This window comes from Leptonotus elevatus, chromosome 2 (genome assembly GCF_054856555.1).
Source record: "Leptonotus elevatus isolate MCC_2025b chromosome 2, RoL_Lele_1.0, whole genome shotgun sequence".
Lineage (NCBI taxonomy): Eukaryota > Metazoa > Chordata > Actinopteri > Syngnathiformes > Syngnathidae > Leptonotus > Leptonotus elevatus.
Genome location: NC_141240.1, coordinates 43835561 through 43856391, shown reverse-complemented (window position 1 = coordinate 43856391; position 20831 = coordinate 43835561). Strand labels below are relative to the sequence as shown.

The following is a 20831-nucleotide window of genomic DNA, read 5'->3' as shown; positions in this document are numbered from 1 at the left end:
GAGGGGGGGGGGGGGGGGGGGGGGGCTGAAGTAGCAACCTCGCGACCTGGCGGCTGAGAATGTGGTTTGAATCCAATTGTTGCCAAAAAGGCCAACACGTGTTGGGGTCGCTACCGCAGTTGAACCCCCTCGCCCCTCGACGGGTTGCTATCCGCGCTCGGACGGCCAATTTGACCAGCGAGAAGCCTGATAGACACGTGAGCAATGTGACACATCAATGGCGCCGATGAAAGAACCACAACACCTTGACCCCAGGACCCTCAAAGTGAGCTTTGGATTTGGTGGTCGGAGGGGAAGCCTGGTTAGGATAGCGCAGTTGGATGAGCTGAGAAGATGAGGGTCAGTGGGGGGGGGCGGAGCTCGGGGAAGGGGACACAGACACAAGTCACATTTTACCCACAGAGAGAGAGAGAGAGAGAGAAAGAGAGAAACAGGAAAGTTGTGACTGGCCGAGGTGACTGGACTGGATGTGGATGAGTGATCGGACGGAGAGGCAGCCAATAGAGGAGGGCCGTCTGGAGGCCAAGCCCCTCCCACTGCTGGACAGATGCAGCGGACACACACAGAAAGAGGGTCGGGGGGAGGGGGGTGGGGGGGGGGGCACTGTACCTAGAGAGGTTACCCTCCTGCAGAAGGCCCTGGGACTCATCTAGCACATTGGGTTCACTGTAAAAAGGGTGGGAGGCGGAGGGGGAGGGGCAGAGCGGGAGTTTACGCTGTTAAGTCCTCATCCATCACCACCCACAGCGCCTCCTGCCGGCTATAGGGAGAGCTGCGGCTTTGCAAACATTCTTATCCGCAGCTGCCGAGTCAAAAAAACAAAAACATTGTCATACAAACCAAAGCCAGTGGTGGGAAGAATCAAAAATAAATTCTCAGAAGAATCGCGATTCTCATTTAGTACGATTCAGAATCGATTTTAAATGTGCCAAAATCGATTTTATTTAAATTTGATACGGTCTTGCCTTTTGTTTGTTCGTGCCTTTATTTGGAGCGCTGTTCATGTTGTACCCGGTTTGGCCACTGAGGGGCAGTGTGGTTCCACGCACACTGTTAACTTGTAGCCACATTAGAGAGCAGAAGGAAAAAGTCACAATCAAGTTATTCCAATAAGTTTTGTTTTTTCTCCAGCGTGGAGCCGTTCTTTTGAGTGATAAAAGTGCCGCGAGTAGCGCGTTAATTAGCATTAGCGAGTCAGACGAGAGTAGATCATTACAATTCCTTGCACATCTATAGATTGTCAATCAAATCATTTTGAAACAAAAATCGCTCTTGATCGAAAATCGATTCTGAATCGAATCGCAGGCCAAAAAAAAAAAAATAAATAAATAAAAAAAAAATAAAAATCGGAATCGAATCGTGAGACATTCAAAGATTCCCGGATGGGGGTTATAATAATAGTTTTTTGTTTTTTAAATTCAGTTAGTTTGCAAGGTTGTTAGTTTTTATTATTGCAAGATAAAAAAAACTTACTGTGTAAAAATGTAAATTACATTTTCCAAATGACTAGTGTTGTTCCGATACAGTTTTTTGGCCCCCGATTCCGATACCCAGCTTTGCAGTATCGGCCGATGCCAATACCATACCGATACCTACGTTTTTTTTTTCTCAACATGAAAAAGTTGTCCTGCCATTGGTTCAGAGCATTCAATAGGATATCTCATAAATGTCGTGCATGAGCAAGACACAAGACGCTGCATCCAAAGTCCTATATTAGCGTCAGAATTCATGGTATCGGCACGTCACCGCTGTTTTAATGCACTGTTTTAAACCAGCTTTGGAACAACACTACAAATTACTGTTCGACTTTCCTTCTTCTGTACAGTCGAACAGTACTACCAACATAAATACATTTAAAATGATCCGTTGCTATAACGATAGTTTTATATTTGTAAAATGTAATTGCAGTTAGTTTTTATTTTACTTCACTGATGAAAATGTTTTTCAGTTTAGTTTTCGTTTACTTTACTTGAGGATATTTCTCACATTTTACTTTTACAGTCTACGTTTGAAAATTCATATCTGTCATTTCCACTCCTTTGTCTAGAAGTGACTTTTTTCACCCTCCGAGGATGACAACATACCATTTAAATAGAGGTCGAGTCAACCAAGGTGAAATCTGGATTAGAGCTGTCAAAGTGAATCGATGAATCGACAATCGATTATCACATTAATCGACAATTATTATAATAATCAAATAAACGTTTGGAGCCATTTTTTTAAAATTTAAAATGGCTCCAAACCCTTTGATTTCAGCATATCAACAGTAAATTGTTGACTGATTTCTGTAGTCCTTCATGAAAGAAGATTGATTATCTTCATCAAATCTGTCTTTACTTTGGAAAACAATTAATCCCCCTTTGTTTTAATCATTATACAAACATGAAGTACACAAAATAAACACCAATCAATGGTTAGTAAACAGTCATCTGGGGGGGAAAAACTTTCGTAATATACTTTAATGCAAAATTATAATGAATCCGATGAGTTGATTAATGGATTTTTCCATAGTGACAGCACTAATCTGGATTGAGCTCTTGAGGTTCGAACCGGCGGCATAAATGGAACAAAGATGCCATTTTTCAGTTATTGTTTGCTACTTGAGCATTATTTTGTGACTTGGTCGATAAGTCAATCTATGGGAACATGTTTTGATGGCATGAACAACATGAGCGACCTCTTTTTTTTTTATTTCATAGTTTGACTCCCCGAAACCCCCCCCCCCCCCCCCCCCCCCACCAAGGCATGCTGTGTGCCTTTTTCGCCACCTCTGACTGACTTGACCTCTCCCACAGCATAAGACATATGAAAGAGTTACCTGTGGCTGGGCAGCATGGCGCTGCGGGGGGCTTGGGGTTGCAAAGTGGCCGAGCCGGTGGCGTGGCTGGAGAACCGACGTTCCGCTATCAGCCTGGGCAAGAAGGCCTCGTGCTCGCTCACGACGCTGGGGATACTTATGGAGTCGTCTGGAGGGAGAGAGAGAGAGAGAGAGAGGGCAGAGGTCACGTGGCGAAGAACAAGGCAATAAAAAAAAAACAATGGCAGGTGAAAACGTGTCCGACTCTCTTCATCGTCCTCGTCGGTGCGACTCAGCGTGTCCTGCGAAGGCTGGCGCGACGGCTGGCTGTCCTGCTCCCAAACCGTGCCCGTGCCCGTGTTGGAACGCGACATGGTGGCCAAACTGAGGCGGTAGGCCGACGTGGAGGTGCCCACCGTGCTGATCGACGTCTTGCCCTGGTACGCTGCAGAGGATCGTACGGGATGGAACCATGAGTGAATGGCCAGATTCCATTTTGAAAAAATAAATACAAATCTTACTCATTTGACAAGCAAATGACGTTTTATTTTTGACATCTACATTTGGTCCACGTTACGAACATGAACATTTTGTAACTTAAGTTTATTATTATTTTTTTTTTAAACAAATAATATTTGGACTGGCGGCACGGTGGCTGACTGGTTAGCACGTCGGCCTCCCAGTGCAAAGGTTGTGAGATCAAGTCCGGGCTTCGGCCTTCCTGGGTGGAGTTTGCATGTTCTCCCCGTGCCTGCGTGGCTTTTCTCCGGGTACTCCGGTTTCCTCCCACATTCCAAAAACACGCATGGCAGGTGAATTGGACACTCCAAATTGTCCATAGGTGCGATTGTGAGTATGGTTGTTCGTCTCTGTGTGCCCTGCGATTGGCTGGCAACCAGTTCAGGGTGTAACCCCGCCTACTGCCCGAAGCCAGCTGGGATAGGCTCCAGCAACCCCGCGACCCTTGTGAGGACAAGCGGTACAGAAAATGGATGGATGGATGGATATTTGGACTGTTTAACTACATTTTCATCTTGTTATCGGTGCTTTGTGGTTAAGGTTAATATTCTGCCCCGGCAACACGTTCTCAGCTTTGAGACAGACACAATGAAGAAAGAAGCTTCCACAAGCTTTGTTGACGATTCTTTTACTATTTTCCTTCACAAGGAAATTTCTCCTTAAACTTCTTTTTAATCTTCTAAAATGTATTGAAATACTTGCGTACGTCTTTATGGACTGTGATTTTAAATAATGTAAATGATAAGTTTTGCATCTTTCTGCCTTTTCTCAATCTTGCATCTGATCATATTGTGCTTTTTCTTTCTTTCCTTTGTTATCTTTTTATTGCCGCGCTTGTTTGAGATCAAGACTAAAGATACTGTATCTGTTCAACAAGCGTAATGACGCCCTCTACTGCACTAATACGACACTACATCAGCGACATGTCTTTCACCGCGAGTGCATTCCATCTGATACAGCGGCCATAGACGATGAATTTCCACATTAAGTAAACGAGGAGCCACTTAAAAAACGTAAAACATCCAACCAGGTTTTTTTTTTTTTTTTTACTGGAGTCCACAAAGAACCGCCAAACAATACCGGATATCCAAAATGTGTCCGTCCCCAAAAATTGTACACAAGTAAGAGTAGCTTTACTTCAAAATAAAATTACTCAAGTACAAGTAAAAAGTATTCGCTGAAAAGAATACTCCAGTACTGAGTAATTGCGTAAACATGAAGTCTGACTTAGTTTTTAAAAACAATGTCATCAGATAAGACAAAAAACATAAAATGATGTGCAAATGTTGGCATCTTCAAATCATAAAAAAATTATAATAATAAAAGCAACTTTTTGAACTCGTCGTGTTCAAACTTCCGCCACGACGTTAAGGCAGGCATGCGCGATGATTTTGTATTTCGTTTTGCTTGTTTTCAGAGCTTAACGACCCACTTACAAGTTAATCGTTTGATTGATGCTCGTATGCAAAGATGACGCGCCCTCCGAAAGCGAACGGTGGAGCGCGGGAGAAGGGGGCGGGGTCTCTATAAAGACTCGGCTCTCATCGTCACATTGAAGAGCCGTTCAAAAGACTCGATTCGTTTCGTGAACGTCACATCACTCGTGTCAGCGGAAACGCTCCCACAGTCAGTCAAACGTGGAAATACGTAAATGAACAGGACGGCGGGTAACGACTTTAGTGTAGCTCAATACACATCTACTCAAGTAAAAGTAAAAAAGTATTGTGTGGTAAAACTACTCTTAGAAGTACTTTCCACCCAAAAAAGTTATTCAAGTAAATGTAACAGAGTAAATGTAACTCGTTACTACCCACCTCTGAAAACGATGATGCTTTTATTTTTTATTTATTTTTATTAAATGGCTTTCCGATGCATCGTTCCATCCCTAGAGGATGCCAATCAAACGGCGGCAGTGAGCGATTCTGACCAGAGCCGCTGTGGACGGCCTCCTTGAGGATCTTGAGTTCATTGTTGAATTCGGCAAACAGCGAGCTCTTGCACAGAGGCCGCGGGATGAAGCGCCGCTCAAGCTGGTCGGCGATGTGGTGACGGGCCGCGATCTCTTCCTGGGAGTCGGCCGGCTGCGTCAGCAGCTAGACACGGGTGGAAGGGAAATGACGGAAAGACGGTGAGGAGGACATGCCGGAAATAAACGGAGCAAGTGCGGCAGTGCTGCCTCACCTTGCACTGTATGAAGGGCCGCAGCAGGACAAAGATGGGGATGCGCGTCCGCACGATGAAGTCAATGAAGTCCCAGAAGGCCAGGCCGCCCACCTTCCTGAGGGCCATTTCTTTCACCTGCAGACTCAGACGATACCACTGGTTCCCCAGAGAGCGCTCGAAGCACACTAACACCACTTTCAGAGCTGGGGATGCAACAAAGGTGAGCGACCAGGACAGGAAAAGCAAACAACACTACAGCAGAGGCTCTCAAACTTGTGAGTCAATTGTGCCGGATCGCTTAATATGCATAGCTACAAATCGCTAGCTTGATAGCATAAGTACCAAAGTCATTTTTAACTTAATGTCACAATATCAATAAAAAAATAAATAAAAAATCACACTTTTGAAAATGAATTTGTAGATGCTCAGTCATCCATCTCATTATTATCCATAAAGGTTGAATTGAGACAACTGTTCAACCATAACTAAGATAGCCACGTTATCATGCTAGTGATATGTGGAACTGATGCCCAATGGAGTAATTTGACTTCTGTTTGCTTTGGGCCAATCAAACGCTCTGATATTATTGTAGCATATTGTCATAGATAGCATGAATAAAGCCATGTTTTTTTTTAAACAAAAAGGAATAAAATCCAAGACAAGAAATCAGTGTTTTCCAGAATTTAAAGCATATTACGAGAAGTTGTACTTTTGAAAATGTTCCGTTCTTTAGTAATCACCATTTGAAAATAGGTCATTTGAGTGACATCAAGTGAAAATGGAAAAAATAAGGAGAAAATAAGCTTTTTGTGAAGATACATTTTCTGCACAACAGTGACTTTGACACGAATATTTTTTGTTTAGTGACGCGACATGAATTTGATTTAATGTGACAAACACTTTGATCATTCACGTCATCCTTGAAAACATTCTATTTCATCAGATTCGTCAGTTTCAGTGTAATTCCATACCAACGGGAGCCCATTGAAAAGAGATACAATGCTGCCATCTGCTGGCCATATTTAGTGGCCGTTTTGGCATTTTACGACCCCAAAGACAGACGTTGCACTGCCCGTTGTAAAAACAACACCACCATAGTAAACATCAATCAACGTTTTTGGCGGCATTTATTTGGATTTTAGTATACGTCATTAAACGTTTTTGGCGTTAAAATAGTTAAAAATCAACTGTTTTTTAAAAAATTACTTTTCTTAAAATTATCTTAACAATCCGTCTTTTTTTTTTTTCCTTCCTGAAAATGGCCACCTTTTTTCATTCCTATGGCCTTTTGGGCTACTAATGTTTAATTGCCATTAGGATTATTTGAGGTCCTTAGAAAAAGATGTCAAATCTCAAGAACGTACCCAGATAGGCCGCCTGGCTGGTGGACTCGGCCAAGCCCTCTCTGCGCAGGTCCTTCCCCGTGTCACCGGGGGTGGAGCAGTGAGCCGGCGACGCGTCCAGCATAAAGTTCTTAGTGCGGGACGTGGAGATAATTCGCGGCGGCAGCAGAATGTTGATGACTGTCTGCAGCAGCAGGAATATCTCCGGCTGCTCAAGGTGGGGGCTGTCTGAGGAACACATTTGCATACACAAAAGTAAAGACTGCTGCATTACAACATTAGGGAGTGAAATCGGAAAAATGTTACAGCGTGTAAGCTTATACCTTTGCTTCCGGACCCAACAGTGAGCACAAAGGGGATGAGCAAGTTGAGTAGCATCCCCTCACGCCTCTCCTGATTGGTGAAAGGTGAGATCACGTGGCTGAGAGGGAAATCTTCCTTCAAGGCCTAGACAAAATCAACATATTAATGAGTTCATTTCAATTAATTCATTTCAAAACATGCAGTTTACAGTTGCAATTATATTCCAATTATTAAAACATAACCTTGCTCCAAACTTGAATAATTATTGAAAAACAACAACAACGGAATCCAAAATGATATGTTGGAAGAAAAAGACCAAACAGCTCGATTTGAAGCCAGACTCCATGCAAAAAGTCTTTGAGCGTTTGGACCAGTATCAAACTGTTAGACCTCATGCAAAATAATAATAATAATGTTTGTAGACATCTCTTTAGATCTTGCTTTTAGTGTGTTTACATATCATAATTCTGTAAGCTACACTAAAGAGCAGATTTATATATGTAAAGTGAATACAGTGGATTGGAAGCAGGGTTAGCTAATGCTAGCACGTGTGTTTATTTAGTCATTTTTAACTGTGCATCCTAAAATTCTAATGTGACACTTGTGAAAACTCAGTAGGGAGGCTGCACGTATGTACGTATCGGTAGATTGGATTATTATTCTACTTGGTATGAGCTATTGCGAAACAATCCATTTGGAAAGTGACTGCAAACTTGTTTCCTGTGTGGTACGAAGAATCCGACCTGGATTTGTAAGGCGACCAGCCGCACCACCGCTGTACTGAAAGGGAGCGGCGGGGAAAGGTAAGGGCTGAGGTGGAGCAGAGGTAAGCCGTCTGCGACACTGGATGGGCCCACCACCCCCATCACCTGCACACAAGTCAATTGGACACCTACAGCACAAGTGTGGCATTGCACTGTAGAATTAAAAAATAACAGAAAAATCAAGATCTAGGAATTTTTTTTCAGTCCATTTTTTACATGCAAGGTCGCTACGCTATAATCAATTTAATTAATTAAATGATCCACCAATTTGTCATCATACAGATAAACCATTAATGAAGAAATGATAAAAATGTGTATTAGTTGCTGTCAAAGTTAAAGCGTTAACTAATGAAATCACAAAAAAATTCTCGCATTTATCATGTATTAACGCAGATTAATCACACTTTTCATTTTGACCGCAGACGACCCTTTAGCATGACAGCGGACGGTTTACGCTAAACGTAGCACAGGTTGCGTTTGAGCAATAAACATAACGACATGCATTCAAGTCAAGCATTTAATAAACGTTTGCGTAGGACGTTCAGAATATTTGTTCATGTCAAACTATTGGTTTTTATTTATTTTTTACTAACCAATTAAAAAAAGAGGAGGATGAGCGGGTGCAGTGGATCAAAAAATGTTGAAGACGCGTCGACGGGCTCTTTAAATTTGGCGGGAAAAATAATGTTGATAAAAAAGCCTTTTTTAATTAAGCGATTGTGATTAATCACACCGGTGTATGGAAGGTGCGAATGTTTGGTGGCGGTGGGAGGGGCCGTAGGCGCACACTGGCAGCCACGCTTCCTTCCGTCAGCCTGCCCCGGGGCAGCTGCGGCTACTTACGTAGCTTACCGCCGTTTCTCACGAGCTAAAAACCAAGCAGAGCTTTTTGTGCTTCTCGTACCAGGTTGACGCAGACGTTGATGAGCGAACGAAGGTGAGGGAGGAAAGAGATGATCGGCTGTCGCTGGAGAGTCAGGCAGATGCCCTCAATCAGGTTGCTGGCCGCTTCCCACTCCACTTGTCTCCTGGAAAGCACAGAAGCAAGCAGCACAGGCCGCCGCGATCCCCGCCCACCACCACCACACACAGTCAGGCCGTATGAATGCTTCCGAAGATGCTCACAGTTTGAAAAAAATCCGTTCCAGAATTCACATTGGCGGCCGGCCAAGACTGCGAAGCTCACAAAAGTAGCATACAGTGCAGCAACAGGCCCTATTTGGGTCTAGTCTCAGTCATGGAACGCCACTTTTCACATTTGGCACTTCAGCATGTTCCTGTCCCATGTTTGTGGCTTGTGAGGATGCCGTGTCACACATTTGAACTGCTTTGATGCGGATTACATCAGTTTGGGAATTTTCGTTTTTATTTTCGTTTTTGAGTTTTGTTTTTTCAAATTTGTTGGGTGTATTCAGACCAGAAAAGTCCTTTAGTCCGCTCTTTTGGTCCGGACTTCATTTCTATTCCTTTGGTGCGGTTCCTATTCACACTGTGCTTTTTGCACATCGACCCGCGTGACGATCTGTGCTCCCATTGGACACAAATAACGAGGGCTGAAGGCAGAACCAAAGCCGGAAAATTGAGGAAAACATGACGTGCTGCATTGCTGCTCTGCATATTTGTGGCGCTATTAGATGCAAGATTTTTGCGAGCATCAAGAGCAGCTCATTCAACGGAGGTTCCGCGACGCTCTTTCCAATTTTGGAACGCCGTCGTCGATGGCGTGCAGTAACCGGAGGAACAGTTGCGCTGCGCGTGCCCCGCCCCCACAACATGCTGACGGCAGCGTGGCTTAAACAGAATACGGATGATTATGAATGAACTTAGCACAATAGTCACAACCGGTCAAGGTTTCCCCCTGCGATGCTTGGCTACGGTGGCTTGTTAAGCCCAAAAAAAGGCGCATATGTCCTGCAGTTGGAGCGGATCAGCCGTGGTTTGTATTCAAGACTGCGAAGAGAACCGCATCGAGTGCGTTTGGAAGCGGACCGAGACCACCTCAACAAGTGGGTCTCGGTCCGCTTGTTTGGTCCGCACCAGGATTCGTTTTTGTGTATTCAGACCTGCACAAAAGGTGAGTTACTTTCAGTATTATATATATATATATATGTGTTTTAATTGTGTGCAATATTTAATAAACAGGGTGGTAAAATGAAAGTGTAATGTAAAGCATTTCTTACCGAGCATTGCATTTTGGCTGAGAAAAATGACAAAATTGTGGCCGAGGAGTGACATCATCTGAAGTTTGCTTGCTTTTCTATTGGCTGCTTCTAGATGACATCACTTCTGTGTGATACACTTTCAAACGTCCTTATTCTGGTTAGCATCGAAACAAATATACTTCAAATCACATTTAAAATCATACCCAAAGGCTCATGTATTAAATTAATTACCAAAGACTAAAACAAAGGACATGTTCACTATAATTATAGTTTGTTTTATTTTTTAACATAAAATGTAGTTTCATTAGCTTTCGTTCTTTAAACCGTATTTTCATTTTCGTTTTATTTAGTTTATTTTAGTTTTTTCATGAGTTTTCATGAACTAAAATAACCTTAGATTACATAAAATATACCGTAATCATCAGCATTATTTCATATGCTTTGACTGTTGTGTTATGTAAAATAATTCATCATACCCAATTTTGTTGTCAAGACAAAAAAATTAATTCTGCACACGTGATTATCCACAAAGTTTGTTTCTGGTGGTACTGGATGGATGGAGCGAGCTACAGCCCAAACAACAAGCGCTTATCGGGGGGTGAGCCCGTTTTCCAAAAGCGGCCGCTAATTGTCTGCCAGCGCAATTGTGCGAAACGCAGATCCCGTCACATTTTAACGCTTCAAACATAAACCTGCTGCTGTAACCAAAGATTCCAATTCAGGAAATCAAAACATGGCTCTGTTGTCATGGTGACCACAACTGAAGTTAATCGGAATCTGAAAACGACTGTTAAACAGCGGGAAGAAAATGCTCATTAAAGGGATACTTGACACAATGAGACATTTTCAAAGGTAAAAAGTTAATATTTTGTCCATAATTAATGTGATAACCAACTTCCACTTGTTGTAGACTGAAGATTACATCACCTGTGCTGAGGAAATAGGAAACAACCAATGACGGCTCACCTGTTTTCTGGGTTTGGTGATGTCATCTTCAGTCGACAGCAAGTGGAAAATTGGTTTTTAAATGTAGTAATTGTACAAGAAAAATAATGAAGTTATTACGTTTTTTGGCCCCTGATACTGATTCCCAGTTTTGATACCTAGTTGTTGTTGTTGTTTTCACATGAAAAAGCTGCCCTGCCATTGGTTCAGAGCATTCAAGGGCCAATGGGCTCGGCATGTAGTGAACACATCACATATCACTGAATGTCGTGCACGAGATTAGACATAAGATGCTGCAATCAAAGTCCTATATTAGCATAGGAAATAATGGGATTGGCTAGTTGGCTAGTTGGCTAGTCACAAAAGTCACGGTTCGGATCAGATCTCGAATCGGATTGTTTTCCAGATCAGCAGAAAAAAAAAGGGAAAAAAAGAAGATACTAGAAGATAATAGACTTGGTCTTCATTTATTTTGGAAAGCACTTTTTCCATTAAATGAAAACAAAAATCAACTCAAAATTTAGGATTTAGGAACACAACTTTTAAGTGCAATATGAGGCAGAAATATATTATTTTTACATGGTTCATGTGTAAAATAAAGTATTAATGGCTTAAAGTTGTGTTCCTATAATCTAAACAACTAAGTTTGACATTTGAAGTTTTTAATGGGCAAAAGTGTTTTATAAAATCAATGAAGACAAAGTTCTATTTATTGTATTTGTTTATCTTATTTTAAATAATTAAAATTCCCTTCCTTTAAACATGGAATGTGAATTACAAATTAGCCGTGGTCCAGAATATTGACCAAAGAATTCAAGTAGGCCAGGTACCAGCTGCCAAACTTACTTCCCAGCCGGCAGGCCAGACAGTCTTGGCCAGACACTCGTTAGTCATGCTAACAGCTAGCCGCTAGCCACTTACGTCGGGAGACTTCCGCCGTATCATACAATGGCGGCGTAATTAATTAGAAGTTTCTAAATGAGCGATTAAATAAGAGTTCGAGATAGCGTTGTGTTGATGTTGCTCGCAACTACAATGTCAATCAACTACGATAAAGTAACGTCTAAAAGGGAAGTCAAGCTAGCCATCACGCTACGACGCGGGCGAATTTCAAAGGAAAAGTGTTCTAAGGCTTTTTGCATTGTCGTCAATGTATTACTGTATTTGGTCAACTTTATTTTGAAGTTAGGCTTAGCGTGTTACGTTGAGGATGTTTTTCAGCTTCCTTGACATTTTCGAATGGTATTGACTGTGAATGCGCACTTTGTTTTTGTTTAGTTTTTGCCCCACCAACCAATCCGCGGATTGGCCGTAATCCAGACCGACCACGGATCAATGATGATCCGTTGCACCACTGGTATCGGCATGATGCCACTCGTTTTAATGCAGTTCTCTCCCGATACCGGCATTGGTATCAGAACAACACTAAAAGTAAATCGCAACAATTATAGGCAAAATATTATCTTGAAGCCTAAAACAACCAATACAAGAGAATATATTTATTATTGTGGCTGCAGTTAAGTGGGTTAAGCACCGCATATTACTGAAAACTGTTGAAAATAGTTGGACCCGTCCATGTTAAAATATGAGATGTACCTAATATTGTGCCTGGACGCTGCTCATTACTGTGGCCGCGGCAGCGTTCACCATTTTGTGTAGCTCTTTGTGATGGCGTGAGCAGTTTTTTGGGGCTAATTAGCCCCCCCCCAAATTTAGTCACTTTTGCGCATCACAATTAGTATTGTGGTCTAAACCACCCTTGTGGTTGTTTTGCTAATGTGCAATTGGTTTCATGGCAGAAGACTTGACCCGGCCGGCAACCCACATGTGACTGCACAAAAACACACGTCACAGCAACGCATACGGGACAGCAGCCAGCGCGACAGGGCAGTGCCAAGAAGCCGCATATTGGACCGTTTACACAGCACCACGCCACTGGCACAGCACGAGACACTCACGTGGAAACAGACAAAGTCAAAAGTGGGATTGAACAGACCTGGTGCATAATGCCTGTGGGCGAGCGCACCTGAGCGTGGGCATTTTGTGGATCTTGTTGAACATGCGGTCCAGCCTCTTGAGGATGAGGATGAGAGCGGGACGCACGGCTTCAGAGGACCAGTCGGTGATGGGCAGCATCTCCATGATGTAGCGGCGAAGGCCTCGGCTCTCCATGGTCAGGGTGTCGTATGGCGCCAGCTTCAGGAGGGCGTGGGCGATCTCGGCCAGCCTGGGAAGGATGCGCAGCGGTCAAGTCCGCTTGTTGCAATCGACAAGTGGGCTTACCACTTGAGATAGACTTTAGGTTGTAATTTCCTCAATCAATTCGATTTCGATTCGCAAGAGTTCGGTTCGATATTAATGACGGAACATCAATGCTTTCTAAATATCAAGGACATGTTAAAAACTCCACAAACATTAAATTCCAAATTAAGTTTTGCCATGGCAGTAACTGGTTAAATTATTTAGTTTATTAATGAAAGCAATATGTGTTATTATCACTTAAGTGTTCAACAAAAAATGACTAGCAAGGATGAGATGAGAAATATTGTCATAATTGTAATTCAATAATTGTATGCAGCACACAAACGCACTCCTTCATTCTCATTAACTCAAATGTCAAATTTTTTTTCTTCGCTCCAGTCAGACGGCGTCACCTCATGTGGGACTTGATGTCAAGCAGCTCCAGCGCCGTCACCCGCGGCTCCCCGGCGACATTCTGCAGGATCTTCAGACGCGGCCCGCAGTGCTTGTAGAACTCCGTGCAGATGTTTAGCAAGGACTCTCGAGGTCGGCGGAACTCCTCCCTTGCGAAGCGCTCGTCCAGCTCCTCCCTCGGCATGCCCTGCCCCTCCTCCAGCAGGTGGAGGTTGTCCCTGACCCACACATATCCAAAGACATTAAAAGACCTCAATGAACAGCTACAGCGGTGTTAACCAGTTTCCGCCCCACAAAAAAAAAAAAAACTTTTGCTAACTCAAGTGTTAGTTTTTATAATAAAAATAGCACCTGTATAGAATTGTACTGTACAAATACATGCATTCAGTTTTTAATCACTAAACTTCATCTGACCTTGTGTTGACTCCTCCTGACATGGTATGGTTGGCAGTGGTCCCACCTTTATGGCCTTGATCACAGCGGGACATCTGAGGTGCCGTCATGGGCCTGGGAACGAACGAACGAACGAACGAACGAAAGCGTGTACTGTTAAGCACAGATGGCATACAGAAGTCATAAAAGTCACACGCTACTGTGGTAAAAAAAAACACTTCAAGCCACTCAAGACATTACTTAGCAATTCATAAACAGTCACACATTCACAAGCAATTTTTTTTTTTTAAATGTATAATTATATGGCCTACAATTTCATCTTCTCAATTAAATGCATAACCGAAAGGAAGCAGATGTTTGAGCAGCTTTCAGTTAAGATGAACTCAAGTCAACATAGGTCACCTGTTTTATAATGAAGTGTGAAGTTAGTTACGATGGTCTCTTACCTTTTACAAACCCAATTTCATCAAACACATAATCATTGAATACAAATTTAATCATCTTACATACGTATGTGTTTCATGAAGTGGCTTATTGGGTTGCCAGGTTAGCTAGGATGTACACTACAAACCCACAAAAATCAAATATTTTCAAAACAAAAGAAATGGCTCACTGTCTGGAAGATTTTCCAAATGAAAATGATAAAACTTGTCATATAATGCCGTTTCAAGTCAAGTCTCGTGAATCCCAAATCACAAGTTTTAGCCAAGCAAGCCTAAAATTGTCGACTTCAATCCGACTCGAGTCAAGTCATGCGATTGTGGTTGACCGAATTTGCAATTGTTCAATTGTGGACACGTGTGGCACCTTGTAAGGGTCTCTGAGCTGTAGAGCAGCGCCTGCAAGGATGTGGCCAGAGCGGCAATGGCTGCAATCTCATCCCGGGCCGCCGATGCCGACTCCATGGTCATCGTGTTGCTCTTCAGCTTCTGGAGGAAACACGGAACCAGGGCCTCCAGCACCATCAGCATTTGGAGACTGGCAAAAGGTTACACGTTGAAGTCAGAACAACAACTGACATAAGCACACGTCGCGCTAAACGGGGTGCAATTCTTTACCTTCGGAAAGATTCCGGCGCGTAGGCGACCACGGTCACGCACAGCTTGATGGCTTCACTAATAGAAAAGGCCAAGTCCTCATTGCCATAGCAGAAATCTGAAACGAAATATACACTGGTTGATATGACTTGGCACAGCTGTCAATTTGCACTCTTTATCCAAATGTGACAGCAGAATGGGATGACATGAGCACACTTAAATCGAGTTACTTTAATGCTGATCATTTCTTGCTTGTCTATCTCTCCATCTATCTACCCATCCATTCATCTATCCATCCATCCAAGTCAGAGTTTACCCAGAGAGCGCAACGGTTTCTCAGCCTTGACCAGTTCCAGTGCATCCAGGGCATCCTGAGTCTCGCCCTCCAGAGACACCAAAAGGTCAAACAGACACTGAGCTGACACCCCTTTGGAAAGGCCGCTACTGGTGCTAGTCTGGAGGCAGAAGCCTTTTGGTAAGCTATGCAGTCTTTTTACAAGCGCACAGAAACATTTGCAGCCGGTGGTCTTACTGTGAATTCGAGCAGCGGCGCCACACTGGCAAACAACTGGAGGATGAAGGGCTTGCGGTGGAGGATGTAGAACTGACGGCAGCAGAACTCGATTCCCTGCCTCAGTAAAGGGTTGCCCTCATAGTCCGCATAAACCTGCCACATTAAGATATTTCTATTCATGTCAAACCTTAATTTCACATTTGTAATGAACATTGAGGGCAAAGCCTCACTTTGAGTGATGTCAGAGGCACAGTGTTTCCCACACCATGTTAATGCTTGGGCGGGCCACCCAAGTAAACTGGCCACCACCCAAGTAGATTTCAAGATAAAAAAATAAAAAAAAAAAAATAAAAAAAAAAATATATATATATATATATATATAAAAAAAAAACGTGTCACGACCAGATATACCGCATGTAACATGAGTTCGTGTCATTCACTTGTGAATCATGAGGTTAGTGGAGACGCAAGTAGCAGGACTGAGGAAACCCCCGCACCCCCCAAGTAGATTTCAAATCTGTGGGAAACACTGCAGAGGATATGCAAACCCAATTCCAAATAATGTTGGGGCACTTTACAAATTGTGAATAAAAACTGAATGCAATGATGTGGAAGTGCCAAATTTCAATATTAGGTCAAAGGAAAAATATGTTGATTGTAAATGTCATGGTGCCAACAAAAAAGTTGGGACAGGTAGCAATAAGAGGCTGGAAAAGTCAATTGCACATATAAAAAAAACAGCTGGAAGACCAATTACAACTAATGAGGTCCATTGGCAACTTGATTGGCGTATAAAAAGAGCTACTCGGAGTGGCAGTGTCTCTCAGAAGCAAAGATGGGTAGAGAATCACCAATTCCTCCAATGTTGCGCAGAAAGACAGTGGAGACATATCAGAAAGGCGTTTACCAGCCAAAAATTGCAAATAGCTTGAAGTCATCATCCAAAGATTCAGAGAATCTGGAACAATCTCTGTGTGTAAGGGTCACGGCAAACGAATCCTACTGGATGCACGCCGTGATCTTCGGGCCCTTAAAGGGCACTGCACCGCAAACAGAAATGCTTACTGGAGGGGAAAATCACAGAAAGGGATCAGCAATACTTCCAGAAAACATTGTGGGTGAACACAATCCACCGTTGCCAGCCGCCGTTGCCAGATGAAACTCGACAATACAAAGAAGAAGCAGACCAAGAAGTGCAGGCGTTTCTCTGGGCTCATTTCAAATGGAGTCAGGCAAAGTGGAAACCCGTTTTGTGTCACGATTGGAAGGTATATTCCGATTGGAGCACAACATCTGCTCCCATCCAGGCATCGTCACTTTCAGACAAGATCTTGCATTTCTCAACACGACCACATGAGTCACCAATTACAACATCATGGCTGCGTCCGGCTATTGAAAAATGGCCAGCCGGCAGTCCGCTTCTTTCACTTCCAGAGCACATTTGGCGCATCATCAAGGGGAAGGAAGGTGCAACAAAGAAAGCCCAAGACAGTTGGAACGGTTCGAGAGACGCGTGTTAAGACAAGAATGGGACAGCGTTCCTATTTCCAAACGTGTCTCCTCCATCCCCAGACGTTTGCCGTAAGAAGAAGAAGTGCTCACACTGCTGAAAATGGCCTCGTCCCAACTTTTTGCAGATCTGTTGACACCTTGGAATTTACAATCCTCATAGTTTTCCCTTATTTGTTTTTCTCAGTTTAAACTTTTGACCTGTTCTCTATGTTCTATTGTGAATAAAATATAAAAATTTTGCATTCAAATTGTATAGTGTCCCAACTTTTTTGGAATTGGGTTTGCAGTACAGAAATTGAAACAAAGACAAAGCAAACATTATTAAAAACTCGGGACCACCAATAGCAAATATACTGAATCGAAGTGCAGAGTAAAAACCGAGTCCAGTGGTTTTGTTACGCAGACAGAGGCACGTCTGTAGACAATGTCACCATAATCCCAAACTGAAAAAGTGAGTAGGGGGAATTTGTTGCGTTGTGGCACAAATATCCAACTCTTTGCTTTGGTGGATTTTGTGAGTATATCAATGATGTTGAATTGCAAGGTTCCCGATATTTTGTATTTCAGTGCAGTTCTTGGAATTCCATTCCAGGGGCCAACACTCATCCCGCTCGCGTGCATACCTGTAGCATGGTCGGCAGGATCCACTGATAGCCGCTGAGCGAGAACAGGTGATTGAAGTGCACCGCAGTGTTGATGGCGGTCGCCGTGTGCTGCCTGACGAGGGCGCTGTCCTCCGGGTGCAGTAGCAACGCCCCATTGAAAACGTTGAGGAAGAGCATCATCTCATCTCCCCACGGGTACTCGCTGGGCATTCCCAGAAACATCTCCTCAAGGAGCTTGATCCATAACACTTTGTGAAGAGTATCTAACCCGAATAGCTCCTTGCCTAGAGGACAAAGAGGCGGATATTAAAAATACAGAGCTATTCAGTATTCAAAAGTGCACCATTTTGCATCTTCTCCCCCCCCCCCCCCCGTAGAACCTGTCCACAGCTATTTATACACACACAAAAACAAATTCAGCAATTCTTATTTGAGATATTTAACTCATTTGCTCCCCAAAACGTATAAATACGTTCTATATTAAATGTTTGAAGTGTCCCAAAGACGTATTTATACGATGTTTATGCGGGTTTTTTTTTTAATGCTGGAGCATACTGAAGGCTTTGATGCGGCCTCTCAACTGCAAAGAACGGTTGAAGAAATGGTAGTTATTACACAAAGGGCAAGCAGGTGGCAGCAGAGCAAAAGAGATCAACCAGAGCTATGTTGAAAAAAGCTCATTTACTCACATTTCTAAATAGATTTGTGAATAATGATTACATTTAGCTATATTCTTATGCTAATTGCTGCAAAACGGAACAGATAGATATATATTTGTTTTCCCTGATGAAAGAAGAGACTCTAACCTTTCCAGCCGGTTCCATATTTTTATAGCAATAGAACACAACATTATGTGGGCCTTGCAAAATCAGTCAAAATCCAGTAAAACAGTCGGGATTGAAGGGGGTTACTTCAGTCAAAATGGCTGCACGTGAATGAGTTAAGAACCACTGTGGGAATGAGGGAACGGCAGGAGCTAGACGTACCCTGTGTTTCATTAAACAGAGAGAACTCAGCATCGACGGCGGTCCTCGGGAAAGACGGCAGGCGGAGCAGGTCTTCCTGGAGAAGCGAGACATGAGACTGCTTGTGCACAGCGGGCATGTGCTGAGTGAGGGAGATGAGGAAGAGCACACGGCCGACCTCCTCCAGTTTGCGGGAAAACACCTAAAAACAAAATCAATGGGAGACGGAGCCAGTGCCAACGCGCCTCACAATGACGTCATGCCACTGAACCTGTTTCTGGATCAGCTCCTGTCCTTTCTCGGGTAGCATGTGGACAAGGTTGAGCTGCGGAGAGACTGACCTTCGAAAGGGGTAGATGTCTCTTACATATGTCTGGAAAAGGTCCACATGATATGTTAGCACAATTATCATTCAAAAAGGTTTGCTTGCAAATGAGTTGTTGCAGGTGGTACCTTGGAATAATGGATGAGGTTCCACCGTTTGTCCATAAGGAAGTAATGAGCCGACCTGGCTTCTGGAATGTTGAAAAACTCCAAACATTCCTAGTGGCAGGAGTATGATGAATATCTTGCAGAAATCTTTATCATCATTATCTGGCATTCCGGGTTCGAGGTCGTACCTTGAGCAAAGCTTCAAACTGTGTGTCTTCATGGACCGGCAGCTGTGTTGGGATGTCACACTCGTTCTGTCCATGCACCACCAGGGTCTTGGTTCCTGCACAAAAGATATGAAAAGGTCGTCTCTCATAGCCAGATCCACAGTTCTCAAAAAAGAATGACTTAACAGTAATAAAAAAACAAACATTAACCTGCATTCAACTTAAAAATACAAAAGAGCAAGTGGTATATATATATATATATTTTTTTTAAACAAACAGGGCTAAAAGAATGAATGTGACTGTATTGTACTTAAAAGCTAAATACAACTGAACTGTACTGAGTATTTAATATTAAAAAGTTGAAGCCCCTAAAACATTATGCTTGAACATTAAATTAAGTGATTCTTCAGATACCACTAGGGCAGGGGGGTCCAAACATTTCCTCCGAGATATAAAAATAAATAAAAAAACTCAAAGGATGCAAGGGCCACTAAGATTTTTTTTTTTTTTACTTTAATTTATCAAGCACACCAAAATCAGTCAATTAAGCAATTGCATACGGTTTATACATAAAAAAAATTTAAACTACTATCCAAAAAAGCTTTCTATAAGGCAAATAGTTTGGGATTTTACAAGATCTTGGGGTGGTTGCCTGTAACCCAACAGATTGCTTGTAAAAATTAATTCTTTGTTCACCACAGGGTTATGAAGAGAAATGTTTTTTTCTTGTTTAAATGTAAATAGTTCATTTGCATATTTAGAAAATCTCTACACTAGGGGTGTTAGAAAAAATCGATTCTGCAATATATCGCGATATTACAGCGCGCAATTCTCGAATTGATTCAATATGCGGCCGAATCGATTTTAAAACATCCATTTTTTATGGGAATATTCAACAAAACGTCTTACTTAGGGTTAGGATTCACACATTAAGCATGGAAGAATGTTATATTAATGGAAGCCTTAATATTTGATTTCAGTGCTGTTCAAACATGAAACAGACTGCAACCTGTTTGTTAAATGCAGTGGCTCAGTTAGGTCAGAATTTTCAGATAAATACATTTTCATACAAATCTTACAGTGTACATGAACAAGTTTACTGATTAGTATTTTTTAAATTTGAGTAAAAAAATAAATAAAAAATAAAAACCCCGCAATAATCAATTTGTAGATTCGTATCGGTATCGAATCGAATCGTGACCTTTGAATCGAATCGCCAGGTACTAGGCGATTCCCACCCCTACTCTACACTATATAAAGCAAATTTATTAGGAGCAAATGTCCTTTTTACAACCTCTTCTAATACATCGAATTGCACCATCTCACCTGGCATCGACGCCGTGACCAACAACTTGACTTCACACTGCTCTTTCTTCATGGTCTGCTTCAGGTCTTTGAAGAAGAGCCCTTCTACGTAGCCCACCACCTCCCACAGGAAGGTGAGCGTAGCTGAGATAGCATCCATCCCCCACTCGCACGGGGTCCGCACGAAATACATGATCAGGCCCACCTGGGAGGAAACCAATCCGCTCTAAACAAGCTCAAGACCAATGAT

General features: G+C 42.7%; 1 protein-coding gene across 18 annotated transcripts in view; it reads right to left on the bottom strand.

Moving 5' to 3' along the window:
• unc80 (unc-80 homolog (C. elegans)) overlaps nt 1-20831 on the bottom strand; it is a 62788-nt gene that overhangs the window by 8459 nt on the left and 33498 nt on the right. For 9 of the 18 annotated variants that reach the window (XM_086067157.1, XM_086067160.1, XM_086067161.1 and 6 more), the window contains 21 exons: nt 20603-20786; nt 19298-19392; nt 19131-19220; nt 18949-19050; nt 18699-18879; nt 17731-17996; nt 15614-15748; nt 15398-15536; nt 15103-15199; nt 14852-15022; nt 14066-14158; nt 13651-13869; nt 12993-13223; nt 8794-8917; nt 7869-7994; nt 7146-7269; nt 6844-7050; nt 5498-5682; nt 5244-5409; nt 2819-3242; nt 610-666 (listed from right to left, as the gene is read on the bottom strand). In XM_086067157.1, coding sequence (XP_085923283.1) covers nt 610-666; nt 2819-3242; nt 5244-5409; nt 5498-5682; nt 6844-7050; nt 7146-7269; nt 7869-7994; nt 8794-8917; nt 12993-13223; nt 13651-13869; nt 14066-14158; nt 14852-15022; nt 15103-15199; nt 15398-15536; nt 15614-15748; nt 17731-17996; nt 18699-18879; nt 18949-19050; nt 19131-19220; nt 19298-19392; nt 20603-20786 — 3416 coding nt within the window. Of the gene's footprint in view, nt 1-609; nt 803-2818; nt 3243-5243; nt 5410-5497; nt 5683-6843; nt 7051-7145; nt 7270-7868; nt 7995-8793; nt 8918-12992; nt 13224-13650; nt 13870-14065; nt 14159-14851; nt 15023-15102; nt 15200-15397; nt 15537-15613; nt 15749-17730; nt 17997-18698; nt 18880-18948; nt 19051-19130; nt 19221-19297; nt 19393-20602; nt 20787-20831 lie in introns of those variants that run through there. The other 9 variants (XM_086067175.1, XM_086067167.1, XM_086067168.1 and 6 more) reach the window with 6 other exon arrangements.